This window comes from Pocillopora damicornis, chromosome 4 (genome assembly GCF_964200805.1).
Source record: "Pocillopora damicornis chromosome 4, jaPocDami1.2, whole genome shotgun sequence".
NCBI lineage: Eukaryota > Metazoa > Cnidaria > Anthozoa > Scleractinia > Pocilloporidae > Pocillopora > Pocillopora damicornis.
In genome coordinates, this window is record NC_142673.1 from 12804330 (window position 1) to 12826112 (window position 21783).

The following is a 21783-nucleotide window of genomic DNA, read 5'->3' on the forward strand; positions in this document are numbered from 1 at the left end:
AAGTCATCGTCAGTGGAGATGAAAATTGTTTTTACCGAGCTGTTGCTCTTTGTAAGGATGAAATAAGCGATGAAAAACGAAAGGAAATCCCTAGGTCAAGTGATAACTTGTCGAGAAATATCCAAAGGTTTTTGAGCAGCCAATTTTCTCCTCGAACTCTTTGGAGGATCTTGTCGGGAACAGCAAGATCACGGGAACTCCGGTAGAAAATTTGGCCATATATTCAGATGTGTATCGCTCCTTAAGCGACCCATTTGTACGAAAGAAGAGGCATAAGAAAGGCTTCAGTTTTGATCCGATCATGAACGCTAATTCGTTCTGATTGATAATAAGAAAGAGGCAATGTAGGTGTTTAATCACTTAACGTATCACGATAATATTTAATACTCAAGCACACCATTTCAATCCCCTGCTGCCTTGAGGTAGCTGTTATAGTGTTTTATTTTTCGCTTGCATTACCAAACCAAGAAAAAAGCAGATGTAGACGTAAATAAAACTGAAAAGGCTTTATTGAGTAATTTCTTATGGATTTATGGCTAACATTTCTGAAGTTCGAGATCATTACGTGATGTCAATTTCACTATAACCCTTGCGCATGGAGAAAAGTTGATCACTAGATTTCACTACATATTTCACGGTTGTTCAAACAAAACCTTGCGCTACCCTTGTATTTATATTACCCACACCCATTTCTGATAATACCGAGGCAAAAAAGCGGTGATCTCTTACCAAACTCGTTGTTTCTGACGTCGAAACAATCTTTCGCCATGCAGTTCTTTCTGGCGAGTTGCAATGTTTGCCTCGTGGCGATCCCACAAACATTTGCGCAAACACAAGGATTCGATTACTAGCAAATCATTCATTTAATTTAACGAGCAGTGCCATTTCAGGCTGCACTAAGTTATTAATTTTTTCATAAATGCACAGCGCTGATTTTAAACCCAGTAACCTCGAAACAAGCGTAGTAGCTATCGATAACCCTCCTTGATTGAGACCGACTCTTCCTGCATGCTCATTGATCAGGGGTTTTTGTGATAGAAATATTCTTACATGGGGAAAGGGTCTCTGCTACTTCTTGTCGTTCATTCTACAATTTCCCGTTTTGCTTATGTTGCATTGAAGACTGCCCTTTTACCATTTATCAACATCTCTCATGGTCAGGTTTTCGTCGAGTAAAAAGTCTCTCGATACCATCATGGCTCTGCGTCTTTCTAAACTAGCAGTCTTGTTGATTCTGGTGGGTATCTTCACTTTCCTTATAGATTTGAATAAAGTCATTCAATATTCAGAATACACAGAGTAATTATATCTATTTAGTTAGGTAACCAAAAGGCTTCCAAAATTGAAAGCAAGACAAGCAGCTGTTCGAAGTCTTCAACTCATTGCATGTAATGCACCTTGGCTTTAATCTAATCGAAACTTATTGCTCAGACTTATTGGAACCTCGGCTCTGTAATAAAAGTATTGACCCTGATAGATCTGTTCTTACATTTTTTCAGTCTCCACTTTTCGGTGTTTTCCAAGTCATGGCTAATGATGTTTAATTTCTTAATTTTTCGCAGAGTTCTATATATCCTGACGTCTCTAGTGAGTTGCCGGGTAAGAAAAAAATTTTGATTTATATTTCCATGAAAATAAAAGAAAAACAAGCAGTTGTGAACTGTCTAATCTAGAGAGTTGCTTGCCGTCCACTTATTTGATAAATTTAAGCAAGTTTCTCAGAATTTTCACATAATAATTCTAAACGACGTAAGGAAGATGTAATAACAGCTTTCAGCTTTTTATTACCGCTGACTATTAAAGATCGTAAACTTTTAAAGCATCACAATAAGTCTGACACTACATCCTGAAACAAACACATAAGCGGAATATTACTTACTTAAGTGATATCTCCATAGACTGATGTTCAGCACCACCGACTTACGAACCACACTATTGACTGGGACTCTGCGCAATGCCTAACCTACAGCACCAACTACTTTCAACGACTGACCCTGCAAAGCTGGTTTACTAACCTGGAACAGACTCCCCTCAACAGGTGTCAACCACTACTGGTATCATACAAACGACTTATTCACGACATGAACATTACAAACAAACCGAACAGAACGACCTAACTTCACTAACGGATCGAAACGGACAAATCACGACTGACCTACTCCAATTGAGTCTTACAGCCAATAACATCACGGCAAAATTAACCAATCAGTTTATACAAACCGGACTAAGTACATTCGACTGACAGCAACCTTTCACTTGACTCTGATGATGACTTCCGCTTAGGTTGTCGAAACGTCAGTCACCACTACCGACAACAGTCCTTCTCAGGACTACAATCACCCGGACGATCAAACTACACTATTGCATGTTACCCCCGGGTTCAAACCATTTACTGTTTTAAAAAGTAAGTTGAATCGGTGGTAAATAGCAATTCAACCCAAAGAGATTTTTACTATAAAAAGAAATATTCAGCCTGATTCTAATTATTTACTGCTGCAACCAAGACATTTTCTAGCCGTCCAGTAGTTACCGTATCAAGAATTTATAAAAGAAGTCAGGTTTGACGACGTCCATCAATACCACAACTACGAAATGAAAGTGTAGGTTGTAAATATGAAAGACGGCAAATCGACCAATGCATGGTTTAGTCTTTATGCGTCGATCAATTCGAACGTTCAGTATGCTCCCCTCTAAGCATTTGAACCTTTGAAGATTGGTTCGATCAAATTCTAGCCATTGGGGCCAAAAATGTGTTTAAATGTTTTCGCATAAACCAAGATTAGCGACCGTGACTTTCTTGCAGATCTTTTTTTCTTGGCCATCTACTCGTGAAAGAACACTTCCATATAAAGACGTAAAACACGTTTATTCCGCTTCCGGTTCAAATTCCATCTTACCTAGGCAAGGTTCAAATTCCCCATTCCGCGGACCGGGACGACAGTCAAATGCCCGTGGTTTGCCCGTGGGAATGTTAAAGCTTTGAATTGATCGGCCCATCAATTTTTTGTGTCAAATCAATTTTTGCAGATTGCTTTAGCAATCCTGTAGGTATTGCTGCTCCCAATATCATCTTTGATCGTCAGATGACAGCATCATCCATATACAATCCGTCCACCAAGGCGGCTTATGGTCGCCTCAACGATGAGAGAGGCGACGGTTGGTGTTCACTTGTGGCTAAAAGTAACGCTGAATGGCTTCAGGTTGACATCGGAAAAACAATTCAGGCATGTGGTCTCGTCACTCAGGGAGGCGTACCAAGCGAGAGACGGGAATGGGTAAAAAATTTCAAGCTGGATTACTCTTTTGATGGAGAAAATTGGAAGAATTATCGGGATGAAAATGGAGAAGAAATGGTAAGATTTATACTGTAAAGACACCGTGAGCAGTAGCCGCATCAGTAAACTATTTGATACACGAACTGTTTTATCTAATAGAACAACTGAACCAACAGTTTTTCCTTGTTTTGTTGAACGTACAGGCGATTTCTTCGGTTGTATGTATTCTCTGATATCAAAACTTTTCGAGGTTCCGTTTGCTTTTCGAAGGAGGTCTTTTTTCAGAATAATTCTCTTCCTTAAAGTAATGCAAAGTTCTTTCTTTACGTATTTGTCTCAAAGGTATTTCGAAGGATGGTTAACAGTTCCAAAACCAGCCAACACAAGTTGCCATTGCCAGTATATGCAAGGTACTTCCGATTTCGTCCTACACAGCGTCACAAAAGGAACTGCCTCAGAATTGAGATTTACGAATTTAAAAGTGAGTATTTGATAAAAATGTGTTTGGACTAGTACGCTTCACTTTTTCCTATCAGGAGTGGATTTTCAGCTAAGGCAGGTATTTCCGCTAGTTTGCATGACCAGGCGGAGCCAAATGCAATCTAGTAACTAGATTTAAAACTTTCTGTCTGAAAACTAGGCAATCCCTACTACTTTTGAAGGTTTGTATTTATCTATTATTGTAACACTGGCAGTTCCCGTGGGCAATATGAAACGAACCCATAGTTCCGATTGGCTTCCCAAGAGGGCAAGATGGGCCTTGGTCTCGGTCCATAAAAACGCAAAAAGAAAAAAAAAAAAGGCTCGATCAATATCCAATCATCTTGACCTCACCTTTGGCCAATAACGTATATAGATAAACCTGTACGCACTGACTGAGAGCTGCTTGCATTTGCTGGAGAGAAGAAAGTGTAATGATTACGTGTCTTTACTTTGTGGCATTGTCGACGACGTCGGAGAACATCAGTTTGTGCTACACGCCCATCTGTAGTTGGTCGATAATACTGAGTTTCAATGGCCTTGTTGTCGTTAACTCTGCCAGACGTTTAACTAATAAATACTTCCTGAACAATTCAAAGGGGCATTTCTTCTTGCCAGCTGAGACCTCTTTGAGGTTGCATTGGTAGCTGCGGTTTGACTCTCAATCTATCGCCTATTGTCTTTATTAAACCTTTAGAAAAAATGACAAATTCTGCTCTTGTCGGCTTTGTAAATGCGTCATTAGTAGTCAGCAGACTGTGTTCATGGAAAAAGGGGTTTCCTCGCCCAACTAACCATTGTCCCACAGTGTTTCCTCTTCTTCTTTTGTTAGACTTTGAACTTTGCTTTGCCGCCTCCCTATTCCAAACTCATGAGGCTTCCTTTCTCTCGGTTTTTATGCTTTCCTTGATGAAAATTACTTTTTATCTCTCATAATAGAGTTTGGATAGTTTTTGCTTTGTAAATAAAGATCTGAAGCTGCTTCTATGACTTCTAACGCGTCTGGTTCAAACCGCTTTTCTTCCTCGTCTCGAGGACAGCTCGGCGAAAATAAGGGGGAATGCTATGTTTAACTCTGGTAATTCTTAGCCCTCAAATTCCATAATCTTCTCAAGTTATTTGTACTTATTTTGGTGCTTTTATTTTCGCTTCCTTGTATAAGTTCCTTGTTAGATTCCTTGTCGAGCTCCAACAAAATGGGTAGCCATTATTGCCAAAAAAATTTCTTGTAAATCATATCAAAAACCCTTCGTTATTAACAAACTTCTAACCAATCAGGATCAATATATCATGCCCCTCTTGATTAACAAAAGCGCTCTTGGGATTAAGAAAGAATGCCCTCTCTCTCAGCCAATCAACATTTGACAATTTTGCCAGTATGTTACGGGAAACTTCACAACAGACCATGGCCTCCGATGGGATCCTGATGAAGCATCAGCAACATTGGTCATGACCCTGTGCCGAGGCAAAGCTGATGTACAGAGATTTGTGGGAATGGCTAAGTATCTTTCAACTTACCTCACTAACCTCGGCATGATCATCCGCCCTCTTACAGAACTCGCCCGTTCTGATACCCTCTTCAGCTGGGCACAGACGCAAGATGGCTTATTTAAGAAAGCAAAACAATTCAGACTCGACTCTCCTATTGCCTATCAAACAAACCTTTCAGTAAAACCATGCCAGTTAAGGTGGCTTAGGCTGAGCACATTTTCAGCCCAATAGAGATCGTGGCCACCAGGCGGTGACTCACTGTAGTGTATGACGTCATAAGTCACGTTGTCACCCTTGTCAGTCTCGTATTCGTGTAATATATGTGTCATAGGGGATCGTTTGGCTACACGGCCGAGTTTACATATATGGTCGGTAAATAAATCTCTGTTGTGTTTTGTTCACATCTCACTCATATTAATATTTTGGACATGGAACCACGCCAAACGCTTCACTAACAAATCAAAAACCTCGACACCCCCAAAGAACGATACTTAATGATCGATAGATTGGCTATCTCGACTAGGATAGAATATTACGATCACTTATAATATAGTAATCAGACATAGAAGCCTACGTCGATCACTAACTACTTGAGACCATGATGGAAATTCATTACACAAAGGAGCAGCCAAGCTGCAGAAATGTTCACGAGACTGCAGAGAGACAACTTAAAGACCGAATACAATAAAGGCACCTCTCAATAAAGGCGCCATCAGCCATCCTTCTTCTTTAAAGCCAGTAAGGCACTGAGGCGTACATGGGCTGTATCCACAATGAGTTCTGTTTCTGCTCTAATATCCCAGGGGGCAAACGAGGCAATTGCCCAGCAGTAAATTCTTGATACTTGATCTTCATAAACCTCTCTCGCTCTCTTTCTGCTCATCGTCATTTCACACTTCCTCAGCTTCCTTGGCAGTGGTTGGTCTTTCAGCCTCCCTCATTGCTGGAACATGACAGGATCTGAGGTAGACAAAACTTAATAAAAAATATAACTAAAATTTTGACTAGTCGAAAAAAATCTGCATGAGCTAGTGTTAAACCGTTGAACTTAAGAATAGTAAGCCACGTTTCTTTATCAAATTCAAGGAATTATCTCTCTAACTTCCGAAAAAATCGATTGGTTATTAGCCACAGTAAATCGTTTGAGAGCATACTATGTATTGTATTCAATTCGAAGCGAGTTCTTCATATTTAGTAAAATTCTCATTGGGCAGCTTTATAGCTTGGTGCGCCAAGGGAATTTGACTGCATTACCTTTTATGTAAACATTTTAAAATACATATTTTCGCAGTCCCAGGATGCCAGGATGTAGAGTTAGGACTTGGCAATGGGTACATCCTCGATAACTATATCAGTTCCTCCTCTGTCCTGAATACCAACACACCTGCTAAGAATGGCCGATTGAACTACACCGGAGGATCATCATGGTGTGCAGCAACAAATGACAGTCAGCCATATCTACAGTTTGACTTTGAGAAGCTTTATATCATCTGTGCTGTGTCCACTCAGGGAAATTCTCAAGGGGATCAGTGGGTAAAGAAGTACACACTTCAGTCATCCAAGGATGGGACAACATGGACAGATTATCAAGAGGCTGGAATATTGAAGGTTCGTTTGTTTAGAATTTTGGGGAAAAATAGTTATAAGAAGTAAAACTGTGAATGAAAATCATCCTCGCTGTTTAAATTTACTCCCTTGGGAAAGATATCACTAACTCTCGTAAATAAAAGTCGAATCCGCCCGCAGCCATCTTCGTTTTTGCATTTTATTCAAAATGAGTGATAAAATGATTATTTGGCTCTACATATCTTTTTTAAAGGAAATCCTTCCTGTTTCGAAAGATTCTATACACAGGTTTAGTACAGGTTCACCGTTTTAATTTTTTTCAAGCAGATCACATCAGTTGCTATTTTACTTATGCTGATAGTTCTTACTTCTACAGATCTTCACTGGAAATATTAACCGAAACAACACAATAAAACAAATTTTGTGCAACGGGATTTTTACCAGATTTTTGCGTATAATTGCCCAAAAACACCACGGAAGATGTTGTATGAGGATAGAGATATTTGGAATACCGCTGACACAAGGTAAGGTTGCCTAGCCTGGTCATGTCGATGAAATGGTCAACAATTAATTTTGCAAGGCCTCGGAAAGCTCCATCAAACCCCTGAGCTTAGATAACTGACGTCACATTAAATTTAACAGATGCGGTGAATGGCAGTTCCCAAGTGAATAGAGTTCACAACCTGCAGCATTTCAAAAATAATAGATTGGCCATCTCTTAGGCGTAGCCTGAAAGCATTCTAATACAAAAGGTTGATATTTTAAAGCAAGAAATTATACTGTCAAGAGATTAGAAAAAGTTTATAATCTCCTGACATAATCTCTGCAACCTTAACTATCTTCTTGTTTTAGAAAAATCAGAATAAAATCGAGTTTTCTTTGTCGGTTAAGTGACGTTGTATGTATTTTCAGACAATCTGGCCCAATGGAAGCCCACAAGTCAGTCAAATATTTTTAAAGAGCGTTTTGCTAGTTACGCCGTCGATGGACTTTACACGGATTTAGGTCCTTCCTGTACTCACACAAGAATGCAAGGCACCACTGATCCGTGGTGGAGAGTCGACTTTGACCAAGTGCAGCCTGTTTCACAGGTTTTCATACTCGGTAGAAATAAGCTTGTGAGAAGATTAAACGGTACTGAGATAACAGTGGGTGAGTACTCATAGTTAAATTGTTACTTGAAGTTGAGTTCACTTGGGGCTTGAGAATGTTTTCAAAATGTTTTGAGTTTTCCCCTATTTCCTGACTTTGTCATTGGTAAGCCTGTAATAGTATGCGAATGTTATTTACGAACGCACCATCAAACCTTACGTGTTTTACCACTTCCAACCGTGTCGCACACCTCCTAAGCAAAAGAGGGCTTCAAAATGTCCCGTTCTTGGATTGTTATTGGCAGATTTCGATCTATTTTGCTTGCTTCTGCCGAAATTTCGTCTGCACAGTCGTGCGTTTGTACATCTCTTATGTAAATGCTGTTCTCATGACACTGAATAAAACAAGTTTGACCTCGAGCTTCAGTCATGTACTACATGAAAATCTTCGTGTTGTAATTTAAATGATCACTAACAATCAGACTACTTGTAAATCTTCTTTAATGTTTTGTTCACAGTTCATGAAAAAAAAAATACCCGTTTGCCTTATAGTCCACGTGGTACAGTATAAGAGTACAGAATCCTATTTGTCTTACCATTAATGAACAATCGCGGTTTTATGTCTCACTGATCTTTTTAACTTTAACACTTTAAGGAAATGAAACCTCGAAAGGAGGAGCAACTAACAACATTTGCGCCCGTGATGTTCTCATGTCTCAAGAACAGGGAAAGTTTTTTCGATGTAATATGACGTTGTATGGCAGGCACTTATTCATCCGGACACCTGGATCATTAAAAATATTGGCCTTATGTGAAGTTGAAGTTTTCTCCTCGCTTAAATCAAGTAAGACTTGTTACATAATGCCTCACAGAAAATTGTTCTTATGTCGGAAAATTACCCTCCATTAAGTCCAAATTTTGAGTGGGATTGCTATAACTAGCATCCGTCGTAGGAGCAAGTAGCGTCGGCTTATGTCAGGAATTCTGACCATCAGATTTTCCGTGAATCTATGACTGAATAGTCAAAAAAGTAACAATACTCAAATCCTTCTCGTGTTTCCATGTTTTTCTTATTCTTCTTGAATTGATTTATGGTGGTTTTAGTAATAGCTCTTGTGAATTTATGTTATCTTTACTACCTAGTAATTATAAAGCTTGTTAATTTCGCAACTGCGTTCATTCCTTGACATCACTTAATTCAGTAGGCTGCCGGACACATTTATTTGGGTCCATATTACCTTCCCTGCCTGTTTTATTGTGGCTTGCAAGATCTAATGAAAAAGGATAAAAAAGATAGGAAGGAGGAGAGAGGCAAAGCAAAGAAAAAATATCTACTCAGTTTTACTCAAGTTGTACCTCAAAAGGTGGCTCAATTATACAACTGTGAGATTCCCCATTTCAGCAACTACTAAGGTTTCAGTAGGAGCGCTACATTATACCTGAATCTCAGTTTACAAGTAATACAAAACATTTATGCTTCTTTAGTAAGTTTCTTTTCTTTCTTCTAGATCTTGCCTTGAATCAGTCTCCTAAGCAGTCTTCCACATGGACTAACATTTTGTTAGATGGAGATACTCGTTCCTGTGCTAAAGGCAGATTTCAGAAGGACCACTGGATGAGAGTAGACCTGGGAGTATCGCGTGTAGTAGCTAAGGTTGTTATTAGCTACAAGAATTGGATTTATGGCCTTGAAGTCTGGATTGGTGAGTTCAGGAAAATGCGAAGAAAAGCGGAGATCAAATATGCAGTTAAAAGTGACTTGTCCTATGTCCATTTCCAACAGGTTATGACAGTGGGAATAGAGGCAATTCAAACTTGCATTGTGGAGGACAGGATACTTCCGAAACAGCTTTTTACTCGATTATACAACGGACCATTTTTTGTCTTCCTAGGCTTGTGGGAAAATTTGTTTTTATTGAAGTTTCCGATGCTGACAAAACTCTCAACCTATGCGAGGTACAGGTTTACTCCCAAAGTTCGACAAGCATGGGTAAGGAGGTGTCTTGTCAAAATTTCATGATGATATAGCCAGGAGGTTTCAGTTCTTGCTTTTTCCTGAAAAATGTAGGATTTCCTTTACTAACTGAATTAACAATTTCACAAATAAGTCCTGATAATGGCATCCACTCCCCTCACAGCCTCGCTCCCTGCCCTTAAATCTATGCTTTCAGCGAGTAGCAAGTTCAATATGGCGTACATCAATTGATCATTTATCAGGGTAACATGCAAATAGGAGTGATTTTCATTAAAAAAAAGCCATTAGATTTTCGCTCAATTTAAGTAAACATTCTACCAATCCAGTACTTTCATGCTCTTGAAGGCACTAAAAAATTTGAAATGTTAGCTAAAATGAAAAAAAAGAGGAAGAGGTAAGTGTACAATCTCACTTAAAAACCAACATCAACTTCAAGTGGAAATGATATGCTTGTCAATAAACTGTCAAATGTGATAAACAATGTTCATGAGTAACATCGACATCACAAAAAACGTTAAGTGGTAGCATCTTCCATGATCATGAAGAGGGTCAAAGCAAGGTAAATGTATGAATATGTTCTCATTTTAGTTACATCGAAATCTCTCCGGGGAAAGTAAACTATTTTAAGTCGTACTACATTCTTCTCATTCTTTTCTCTATCCCTGGTACATATGTGAAACCTTTCCACCACAGCCACCTCAGGAAGATAGGTAATTGTTCTTTGGAGAAAAAAAGGGTTTTACAAAAGATGAGGCCGTCGATAGGGACTCGACTTAACGATGTTTGCCTATTCTTTGTTACTTATTTTTTTCTGAAGCTTGTCAGACACAAGCAGTTGAGGTGGCCAACACAAATATCTTCCCAGAAAAAAGTTTCTCAGCCTCATCATCCCGTGAAGGTGATGAACCTAACAACGCACGCCTCCGGAGTGGCATGGGTGCTTGGTCCCCTAGGGATAATAGTAATGCTGATGACTACCTGGAAATTAATCTTGGAAACGTGTTCTTCATTTGCGCTGTGGCTACTCAAGGAAGTCCACATCACGAAGAATGGACCAAAAGTTACAAGCTCTATTTGTTCCTTGAGGACTGGATGATCTATGAAGAAAATGACACGGAAAAGGTCTGACTATAGAAAGTAGAAACTATAGAAGTACTCTCTAGTCTCTCTGTGACATGGTTGTATGAGATAACGGTTCAATTAGCAGTCTGTATGTCGATCACTTTAGTCAAAGGTAAAATTTATCCGTTAGTGAAAACTGTATCATTCATCTTGCACTTAACTGATAGTTGAACGCAACTGTGTTTTAGCCATATACTTTGAGGGGTATTCTCTTGAATTTACATAAATACTTTGATAAAATCCACTTATATGCCAACAATTTTTATTACAGATTTTCATTGGCAACTCACACAGGAATGAAATAGTGCAACATGTTCTGGTAGAGGTGGCAAGAGCTCGGATCATTCGGTTCCAGCCAGTTGACTATCATATTCACAAAGCTCTTAGAGTAGAAGTGTATGGAATAAGAATACCTGCAGGTACGTCAGTTTTGCATCATGTGACCATCGCTAGCCGTAACATTTTAATTAAAAGCATTATGATGAAAATTTTTAGGACTGCACTGATCGTGTTATTTTAAACAGTATCCTACTTTTCAAGCTATGAAAACACCTGCGCAATGAACACGTACGACTAATCGTTGTCTGCTGGATATCTGAGCGGTTCGAAATATGGTCGGAAGGTCAAATCTTCAGATTTCTTTCCCGATGGCGTTCATTGCAGGACGATCGTACCAGAAGTTGACAAATGTAACATGTATTCGGTGGAACGATCTTAAACAGCCAAAAAAGTCACTCATGAATTTATATATGATGAATTTTTGAGCAAACCGATCGGGTTCGGTTAACTGATGTGAGTATGAATTTTAGACACCGTTTGCTTAAGTAACTAATACAATAATAAAAAAAAATGATGATCTTCAATAAAAAGACTAAAACTTGCTCGTCAAACCCGGGATAGGTTTTTAAAACAATTATCATGTCATTTGTCGGTAAGGCGTGCATTAAACGTGAAAACTACGCAAGCGGGCCGGTATTTTTGCCATTTCAATCAAACAAAAGGACGTGGGAGCGTGAAAAAAATATTAGTTCAACCGAACGGAGAAATCGTACACATGGCCAGAAGTACATTTATTTCAATATTTGTTTTACAGTAGATGGTTTGAACCCGGGGGTAGCATGTAATAGTGTAGTTTGATCGTCCGGGTGAGTGTAGTCCTGGGATGGACTGTTGTCGGTAGTGGTGACTGACGTTTCGACAACCTGAGCGGAAGTCATCATCAGGGTCAAGTGAAAGGTTGTTGTCAGTCGGATGTACTTAGCCCGGTTTGTGTACACTGATTGGTCAGTTTTGCCGACAATTCACTACGGACAACAGTTTACAGGAAACCGACACATACCGACAGATTACTGGACGAGTCGTCCTACAACCCGACATCACACAAAGCCACTACTACCAGGACTCTTACCCGCCGAGCGCAATTAGTATGCAATACGATAGACAGCTTATTTGACGAGAACAAGTACCTTAACCGTGTTTTTTCAAAGGACAACTACAACGAAGACTTCATCCAACGTAACACTCACCTACTACTACTACCGAAGCTAACGACAGCGCAACTCCTACGACCACAGCCACTATACCATACATAAAGGGCATATCTGAGAACATCTCACGCATCCTACAACCATTCAATATCCGCGTCGCTCACAAACCTATTACCATACTACGTCAGTTACTGACTAACATCAAGACAGAGACGAACCGAGGAACAGACAAGGAGCAATATATAAGATCAATTGCTCCGACTGCCACGCCTCCTACATCTGTGAGACTGGCACAAACCTCACAACTAGACTGACTGAACACAAACGAGCGACGAGGAAAGGCGATGTCAACAATCGCATCGCTCAAAATCACCGACTTACGAACCACACTATTAACTGAGACTCTGCGCAATGCCTAACCTACAGCACCAACTACTTTCAACGACTGACCCTGGAAAGCTGGTTTACTTACTTGGAACAGACTCCCCTCAACAGGTGTCAACCACTACCGGCACCATACGACCGACTCATCCACGATATTAACATTACAAACGAACCGAACAGAACGACCAAACTTCACTAACGGATCCAAACCGACCAATCACAACTGACCTACGCCACTTGAGTCTTACAGCCGATAACATCACGGCAAAACTGACCAATCAGTGTACACAAACCGGACTAAGTACATTCGAATGACAACAACCTTTCACTTGACTCTGATGATGGCTTCCACTCAGGTTGTGGAAACGTCAGTCACCACTACCGACAACAGTCCTTCTCAGGACTACAATCACCCGGACGATCAAACTACACTATTACAAATATTTGTTTTATGCTGGCTTTTACTCAACTTAGTCACATTAACCTGTTCACTTCTGATGTGTGCTTTCTGTCGCGTTTATCATCTCACAGGTTCACCTACACCTCCTATCATTGAAAACCAAGAGCAGGAAATATCGTATCCTAATTTGTCCATATCATGGAGTTCTGGTGATACTAGCGGCTGTCCAGTTACTATGCACACAGTGTACTACAAGTCCATCAAACTGCGAGAGGAGGGAAATACTTGGAATCGTATCAATGCCTCTTCGAGTAAGAGAGAGCTAAGTGCCCTACCACTTGATTGTGACACAGAATATGAATTAAGAGTGTCTGCATGGAATGAAATGGGTGAAAGTAACCGCTCAGAGTCCTGGAAAGTGAAATCCATTACAGGTATTCACATCAATTTTTTTTCTCATTCTATTTTTGCCGTGATGATCTCAAAACGATTGTTATCAGTTACAAAAATCATTGAGCTCAACCAGAACATATCCAATGTAAAAAGGCTAGCTTGTGAGGCCTGGAAGAAGACAGAGCCGTGGAAAACTCACCACCATTCAATTTTCAATTGAAAAGTAGACGACTGGCTGTACAATCCGTCTGTCAGATGAACGACAATACACAAGAGGGTGGTAAAGACGATTCTGTCTTGCGCCTTTCTATTTTCACCCTTAACCTTTCCAAATTTGGTCGTTGTCTTTCCCGTCCAACCCTTTGTTACACTCACAATTCGAGATTGACAAACTCCTTTTTTTGCTTTTTTTTGGTTCTGTTTGTTAGTCTGTATATTTTTTAGTTTACTTGTTTGTTTGCTTTTTTTCCTTCTTCTTTTCTTAGGGTACCCAATAATTGTCAACAGGACCAACCAAGTGGTAGGGAGTCTGGTGGCGATCCGTTGGAAGCCATGTACTGCTTCTTTATTCACCATATACCACAGAGAAATACTTCCAGAGGGTAAAAGCCTCTGGAACGCAGTGAACGTGTCGGGAAATGAAACAAGTTATGATCTTCATCTCAGATGCCGAAGGGACTATGAAATAGCTATAACAGCTTGGAATTCTACAACAGAGACGCCGCTGATTGCATCACTAAACCACAGAAGACTGTGGAGCGTTAGGACCTTGGGAGGTAACTGCACTCATGCTCTATATAAAACTCCTAAAAAAGACGTAAATTTGCTTAAGAAATATCTTTCGATGCTGGTGAGATATTTTCATTGTCCAGTAGCTATGTGTGTTTTCATTCCTAGTGTCTTCAATGAGTAAGACAAGTACCGCAGATATACAATTTTTGGTTGTTTACAGTACATAGTATAAGCTTCTTACTGAGCCAGAAACGTATGGTTTCGTCAAGGGAAGTAGCTGAAATCTCGTTATCATTAATATTATTTCGTTGGCCGGCTGAGACAATTTGGAATATATCTATTAATTACGTATTTTGTTTTAGTAGTTTAGACCACGAGGAAATGTTTGACCGCTTTACCTAAGCGAGAGTGAGGTCATGTTTTTACAAATGCTTCTAGCAGGCTTTTGCTAAAGTGTTATCGTTCCATATGGCCCCAGGTAAACCGTCATCCCCGATTATAGACGGCAGAGGTGTTCAGTTGTCCGGTTGTGATGTGAGCCTCAGATGGAATTCCCCACCAGATAACGGCTGTCCGCTGACCTTGTACACAGTATACTACAAAGAGGTGCAATCTACAAGCGAAGATGGCTACTGGCATCAAATCAATGTTACCGTAAATGTTACCTCAGTGGATCTCCCCTCGCTCAAGTGTAACACGGAATACGCTTTTAAGGTATCTGCTTGGAATGACTTGGGCGAAAGTGAGGCCGCAGAGAGGTTGGAAAAAACCGTACAGATGACTAATTTTATCGGACGCATCCTGACCATTGCTGTACCTGTAGGATGCGGGTTCCTCATTCTCATTACTGCGGGAATCCTTTGCTTCAGACAGAGACGAAAAAAGAGAAAATTGCAAGGTCTGAGGAATCGCAGGTTGGGAGTAGGTTTATCTCTAGAAATTTTTAAGCTAACGCAGTCCTGGCGTGAAAGCTAGGATTGAGCGAATACAAGCACTCTTAAAGAGTAACTAGTGTTATACACTAATCCTTTTCCCCATATAGTTGCATTCAAAGCATTCGTCAAGGCTAGAATCGAAGTCTTGTGCACATGGTAACATTCATTTGACATGCCGTTCCCATGCGTAAAAGTCTTGAGCTGCTTCCTTAATGCTTGATGTATACGAGTATGTTTGATATTTTAACAAACAAAAAGAAAAAATCTCTACAATATTTCTGTAGATCGAAGTCAGACATTGTTCCCCTGCTGTTAAAAGAGATTTCCCCGGAACGTGTCACAATTATGGAAGAGCTAGGCAGGGGAGCATTTGGAAAAGTACACAAAGGAATCCTGAAAGAAATGCCGAAGGTTGAGGTATTTTTTAAGCCAAAAGAGGAAAGAGTGGATTTTAATGAAGGAAGAGTTGTAGCTGTAAAACTCTTGCATAGTAAGTACAAATTGATATATTCGGTTTTTGTGACATTACGAATGCAACATGAACACTTATTGTCCTGTTCAAAATTAACTTTATTAAATCGAAGTGTATGGTTATCCTTACCGACCGCTTTTTTTCCTTTTTTTGCATGAAACTTACAACTGTGGAGCCCCTGATCGACACACTCAAACGATTTGCCTAAGAAACAAAGGCTCAAAGTAAAAATGTGATGTTCGTTTTACGAAAATAGAATTTGGCTCATAAGTTAAAAACTATTAAGATTAGTTTAAATTTTGGAAGGATCAGTGAATTACTCGTTTGATTTGTGACAATGACCGTCCAAATGACGATGTCACTCTTATCTATGTTAGATACTTAACGATAATTAGGTAACGATAAACTGCAGAGATGTAGTGAGCCGAACTCTTTTTTTTTTACTTGCTGTTTTACCACTTCCCTTTCAGAAAGAGGTGATGTAGATGAGAAAGAACAGTTTCTCAGAGAAATTTCGTTTGTGCAGCGTATAGGAACTCACAGGAATTTGGTGAGCATGATTGGGTACTGGCACAGGTCAGAACCCATAATGCTGATCATGGAATATGTTCCACATGGAGATCTTCTTCAGTGGCTGAGAAACAAAAGGCAGCAGGTAAAACTGTTTTGCAGATTTAAAACTTTGGTAAAAAATATTGATCAAATGGAGGGTTAATTAGCTACCAAACAAATTGGAGTGGGTAACAAAAGTCATAAGTCTTTTAACTTTGGGACAAAAAATGGCGAACCATAAACATGGAGTCCTTAGGAGGTACCCATTTCAAAGAATACATTTCTTTTTTTTCTCTCATGAAAAAGCTTTAGCAAATACTAAATTGAAATTTCTCACTCGTAATCGCTGATGATGCCGGTCAGAAATAAATCGTTCAGGTTTGGGTTATTTTTCTAGATATGCTCTCAAACTAAAAGATCCATGGAGTTGTTTACATGAGACATTCTAATAATTTTAGGGCAAATGTAGAAACGGCATCGATGGTGTTATTTTTGATTCCATGGACGATTATAAAGACAGCAGTGAGAGTTCAAAAGAAGCTGTCTCAGCTGATCAGTCAGAGGAAGTCGTAGACTTTCACGATGATGTCAGTAATGGAACGGAACTCACGAGTGTGGCGGAATTTACCGAAGCTACCAGCAACCCAGATTTCATTTCAGTTATTATTAAAGAACAACCGCCCACAGAAGAGGAAAGTACTGACACAGAGACAATACAAATGAAAATTTCCCAAGCTCATTTTCCATCTGGCCACGAAGAAGGGAATCTCGCTACTCCATTTAAAAGTGCACGCCCCCTGCCACAGCCACCAGAGAACACAGAGGAACAACAGGATACGAATGGTGATGGTGAGCAGGCAGTTGACTTCACCGTAAAAGATGCACTTTGTTTTGCATGGCAGATAGCAAATGGAATGGTAAGTGCTTAAATTTAAAAGTATCTGTGATTATTGAACTAAATATTACGCGCAAACATTTTCTCCAGTCTAGGACTGATAAACTTTCTTCTTAACATCCTAGCGCCGAGCTCATGTTACATAAAAAAAAGTAACAAAAAAAGTCATTCCATGAAAATAAGGTGGACAGAAAGTCAGTTAAACGTGCTCATTGTAACACATAGACAATAAAATTTTAAACCTTGGAAAAATGCTTAAGCAGATCTTTAACTACATGCTGCATAAAAGCGTCAAATGATTAATGATACACGCCAACAGTCTACTTTTATCATCATCTACTTTACTGATAGATCTGTTATCTGACAGCTAGAGATGAATTGCCATCGGTTTATTAGTGCTCTCCTTTTCACCAACGAGGAAAAAGCAAGGAAAGAAAGAAATGGACGCGCAGGCTTAGTAATGGCCTTGCATAATTTTGAATTGCTTTGTGTTTCTATATAAACAGGAGTACTTGGCCATCAACGGATTTGTTCATCGTGATCTGGCCGCTCGTAACATCCTTCTTGGTGAGGACAGAGCTGTGAAAATTGCTGACTTTGGCCTGTTGCGTCACACATACGGGGACATATATGAAGTAAAGAACACGAAGAAACTGCCAATCAAATGGATGGCACCTGAGTCATTCGGCGACGGCATATTTACTTCCAAAAGTGACGTGTGAGTACTAAACGTTCTTAAACTACTCAAAACAAGATTTAATTTATTATCTTTTTTTCCGCTCAATTATGTTTTCAATGCTTGTCAGTGAAACGAGAATATTAACTGACACCCTTTGATACCACGGTACTTTAAGACCAGACTACCTCTCTCATTAAACTAAACTATTGTCTGATGGTAGCTGTTTTCAATTGATTTCCGAGGCACCATTATTGCGAAATTACTTCAAATAATCATTTTCGTCTTCTTTCCTTCGGTAGATGGTCTTTCGGTATACTTATTTGGGAATTGTGCACATTGGGTGAGTAATAACGTCTGATTCATAACTACAGAAGTATAGATCGTTTCTTCTCGAAATGGCATTTTATAGTAAGCATTCTGAATTTGAAGGCAAGATCTGTCCAATGGATTATGCTTGTCTTGACTGGCTCAGAACCTTGTCCCAGTCCTTCCCAAAAAGGGCACCTGATTTATTCCCAGATTTCATCTCCAAAGAATACCTTTAACTGCACCAAATCAGGGACGGAGGACTGATCGGACATGCTCTCGGACTCCGATAGACGCCCTCAACTACAATGCTCGTATTTCGTTTGTATATAAATTCGTTTCAGCAGCCAAACATCTTTTTTCCATCTGTGGAGTATCTTACGTAAAAGCCAGGGCGATTTTAGGGGTTTAATCACTAGTGACTTAACACGTTAGACTTAAGGTCATGAAGTTGCGAGGCTTTTTTAATGAAGGAAAAAGGGAGCTCAAAGGAAGGAACACTTTAGATCAACTGATTTTTGAAGTGCAAATTACTTGTTATTTTGTAGCCCCCAGAAACTTAATGCTACTAGTTTCAGGGGTTCTTGTTTTAGCTTAGTTTTTGAAAATTATCCTAGTTAAAGACTATTTTTTGCCGTCTTCAAAATGAATCCGTATCCAAGGTGGCATCCCCTACCCTGGAATACGCAACAGAGAGTTGTACAACCTTCTTAAGTCAGGATATCGAATGGACAAACCAGGGATATGTTCTGATGAGCTGTACGTTTAACAATATTTTTCACCTATTTCATATATGTCCCCGTATGTGATGTGTGATACTCCCCCCTCACCAAGAAACTCTTAGTTAAGTTCGCCTATCTCAACTGCGTGACTTAATCCTTCTAGAAGTCATCTGTAAGGTTTTGTTTTAACTTGCGGTCTAGCACTAATAAATTTAATGATCAAGAAAATGCAACTCAGCCATTATGCTTTTTCTAAGAAAACAGACAATTGTGGGAAGGAATTAAAAGGCCATAATAACGTGCCCAGAACCTCGGCGCCGCTGAGTAAAAGTAATCTTAAGGGGAGAATTTATCATTTCTTGAGAGGAGTATGTCGTTCACACGTACCGTTTCTCAGTGAACTGATTTGTCTTCTCGAGACAAGTGTTTGGTACAACTATTAAAACGCTTTTACTGTGCAAATTGTTTTAAAGCCCACATGACTTCCTACTTGTACTTTAGTCGGGATTGTTTGGGAAAACAGTAACTGAATTCGATAATTATCACTTAATAGCTGTAATTCCTCTGTTTATATCCGAATACATTATATAACCACAGATACGAGTTGATGTTAGACTGTTGGAAGGCAGACCCCGAGGAGAGACCATCATTTGAACAGCTGCGAACAAGAATGGAAGAAATGATGACGAGGGACGCTCCTTACTTCGATTTTAATAAAGACTATAAAAGTGATTCTTCCGACTCGGAGACAAAACCCGACAATGATCAACTAAATGAATGATTGTGGTTTAGCTGGATATCATAGGTTTTCACGAGAAACATGAAGTTACTGCAATTTAGAATAATCATTAATTTGTAGTGATGTTAACAAGGAACTTGCTGTGACTAGATGTGTATGGATATCATATGCAGATTGATTTCTCCTTTGGGACAAACGTTCGCTCGTATAGATAGAAACAACAAAGCCTTGTGAATATGTTTTTGAAGATTTAAGAAAAACAAGATTGAGTTCATTGTTGAACTGTCAACTTGATAGGAAAAAGTAGGAATAGCTATCAAAGATGTGATCCTCATGCCTGCTTGACTGAAATGCTCCAAGGGAAGGGTCAATAATTCACTAAACTGAGCGAAAAGACATCAGCTGAATTCAGAGCATGATGATACAATTGAAACATCTAACTCTAAACAATTGCAGGCTGAAAACATCAATACTGTGGAATTTCATAAGATGGTTTGTAACTAATATATAGATTGTTAAATATAGATTTTGCAAGACGTTACATCAGCGTCACACATCTATTTAGGGGACCAGTCATTATTTATGTACAGAGGGGGAAGGGAAAAATACGTTGAAGGGATTAAAATCTATATTAGCCCCCCCCCCCCCATAATCCGGGCTATGTAATTAGCAAGTGACCCCCCTTCTTTATTAAATATTTAGATGAGGACCCCCCATCTCCTCATATTTCCTCTTAAATGCTTAGTAATTATTAAAATTCATGTCACATACAACCATAAGATGATTATTTTGCATAATACCCACCTGTTAAAACTGCTGTTAAATGTGCCTAAAACTGCTGCCCGTCCGAACTTCTTTATGAAAAGTATAGCCCCCCTCCCTCTGAGATTTATCTGAGAGTAAATATACTAAAAGGAGTATGGCAATAAATATGGAAGCAGTAAACGAAAATTGTTTTTAATTTAGAAAAGTCTTCCCAAGTTTTCTTCATAACTCAGCGAGTCTAACAGAATTTCAATGCAATCTGAAGAAAGTTATCGCTAGAATTGTTATTTCCTTCCATTTTTCATTAGTGTTGGTAATCACATGATTTCGATTGCAATTTGGAATAAATGACCACGAGTAAATTTTTTTCAAAGACTAACAAACCTACGGGCTCGTGCAATTTGTGGTCTTTGAAAAAAATTTGCAAGCGCTTATTTTATTCCAAATTGCACGAGAAAAAACATGCGATTACGTATTAATAATGTACATGAAAAAATACGAGATAGTTTACCATAATTATGCAGAAGCAAAGCGCGCATTAAGTGCAAAAATAATTTATTCAAACCCTGCAGGTGACATTGTGCGTTCGATAAAGACAACCGCTTCAAAAAAACGATCGAAAAAATAATATACAATGATATTTTCACATCTTTAACGCGTAAAAAAAGTCAAAGTCCGGCTAAACAGTTCAAGGAATTGTTCAGTCTGTGTCTGAATCACTTTGAGGCCCTTTAAAGGGTTATCGGGATACGGCGCGGGATATTTGGGTAAAAATTTCTAGGGATACGGGATATTTGGGAGGAAAATAAAGGGGAAACGAGATATTTACAAAGAAGGCGGAAATAGTGAAAAAAAAACTTTCAAATGCGATTTTTTACATTTTGCTATCAAATATTGTCAATATTAACAATAGCAATATCGGTTCTTGTCGGAGAACAACTCTCCCCCTACCACACGGCTTTTCCGTTTCGCGCTACTCTCACGCGTTGCTACCTCACACCTCTACTCTTGAAGACAACCTTATCGTATTTAATGAAGAAGAAAACCTCTGTTATATGCTTCCGTGCTTGGACTATGGAGATCCACTGACAGCCAGGGAGACTGAGGAAGAAATGTTAAATGAGTTAGCAGAAATGGAAGATGAAGATATTCAGAGAGATACTAGGGGTTCAACCACAAGATCAGGAAGAAGGTCAAGGCGTCCAAGAGAATCATCGTTCTTATTTTACGATTAACTTGAAACCCTAAGAAACCCTTGGTAGTTTCATCTATTTCTCTTCCCAGCATGTAATACAAGTCCACGATGTAAGCACTTGATCACG

The 21783-nt window shown here is 39.3% G+C and overlaps 1 protein-coding gene across 1 annotated transcript; it reads left to right on the forward strand.

The window, feature by feature from the left end:
* Nucleotides 1-1167: 1167 nt before the first annotated feature.
* On the forward strand, nucleotides 1168-19880 carry LOC149046852 (uncharacterized). Its single transcript, XM_089204943.1, has 22 exons — nucleotides 1168-1237; nucleotides 1563-1599; nucleotides 3028-3353; nucleotides 3618-3756; nucleotides 6538-6854; nucleotides 7189-7336; nucleotides 7725-7964; nucleotides 8559-8747; nucleotides 9412-9606; nucleotides 9687-9893; nucleotides 10696-11000; nucleotides 11272-11419; nucleotides 13403-13705; nucleotides 14150-14440; nucleotides 14875-15310; nucleotides 15616-15821; nucleotides 16274-16458; nucleotides 16814-17272; nucleotides 17757-17968; nucleotides 18229-18269; nucleotides 18898-18994; nucleotides 19555-19880. The coding sequence occupies exons 1-22, from the start codon at nucleotides 1196-1198 to the stop codon at nucleotides 19736-19738; spliced, it is 4707 nt and encodes a 1568-aa protein (XP_089061069.1). The 5' UTR covers nucleotides 1168-1195; the 3' UTR covers nucleotides 19739-19880.
* The last annotated feature ends 1903 nt before the right edge of the window (nucleotides 19881-21783 follow it).

Coding starts and splice junctions, on each gene's coding strand:
- LOC149046852 (XM_089204943.1), top strand. CDS start 1,196: ATGGCTCTGCGTCTTTCTAAACTAGCAGTCTTGTTGATTCTG. Junction 6,855..7,188: donor AAGAGGCTGGAATATTGAAG/GTTCGTTTGTTT, acceptor TTACTTCTACAG/ATCTTCACTGGAAATATTAA. Junction 9,894..10,695: donor CCAAAGTTCGACAAGCATGG/GTAAGGAGGTGT, acceptor TTTTTTCTGAAG/CTTGTCAGACACAAGCAGTT.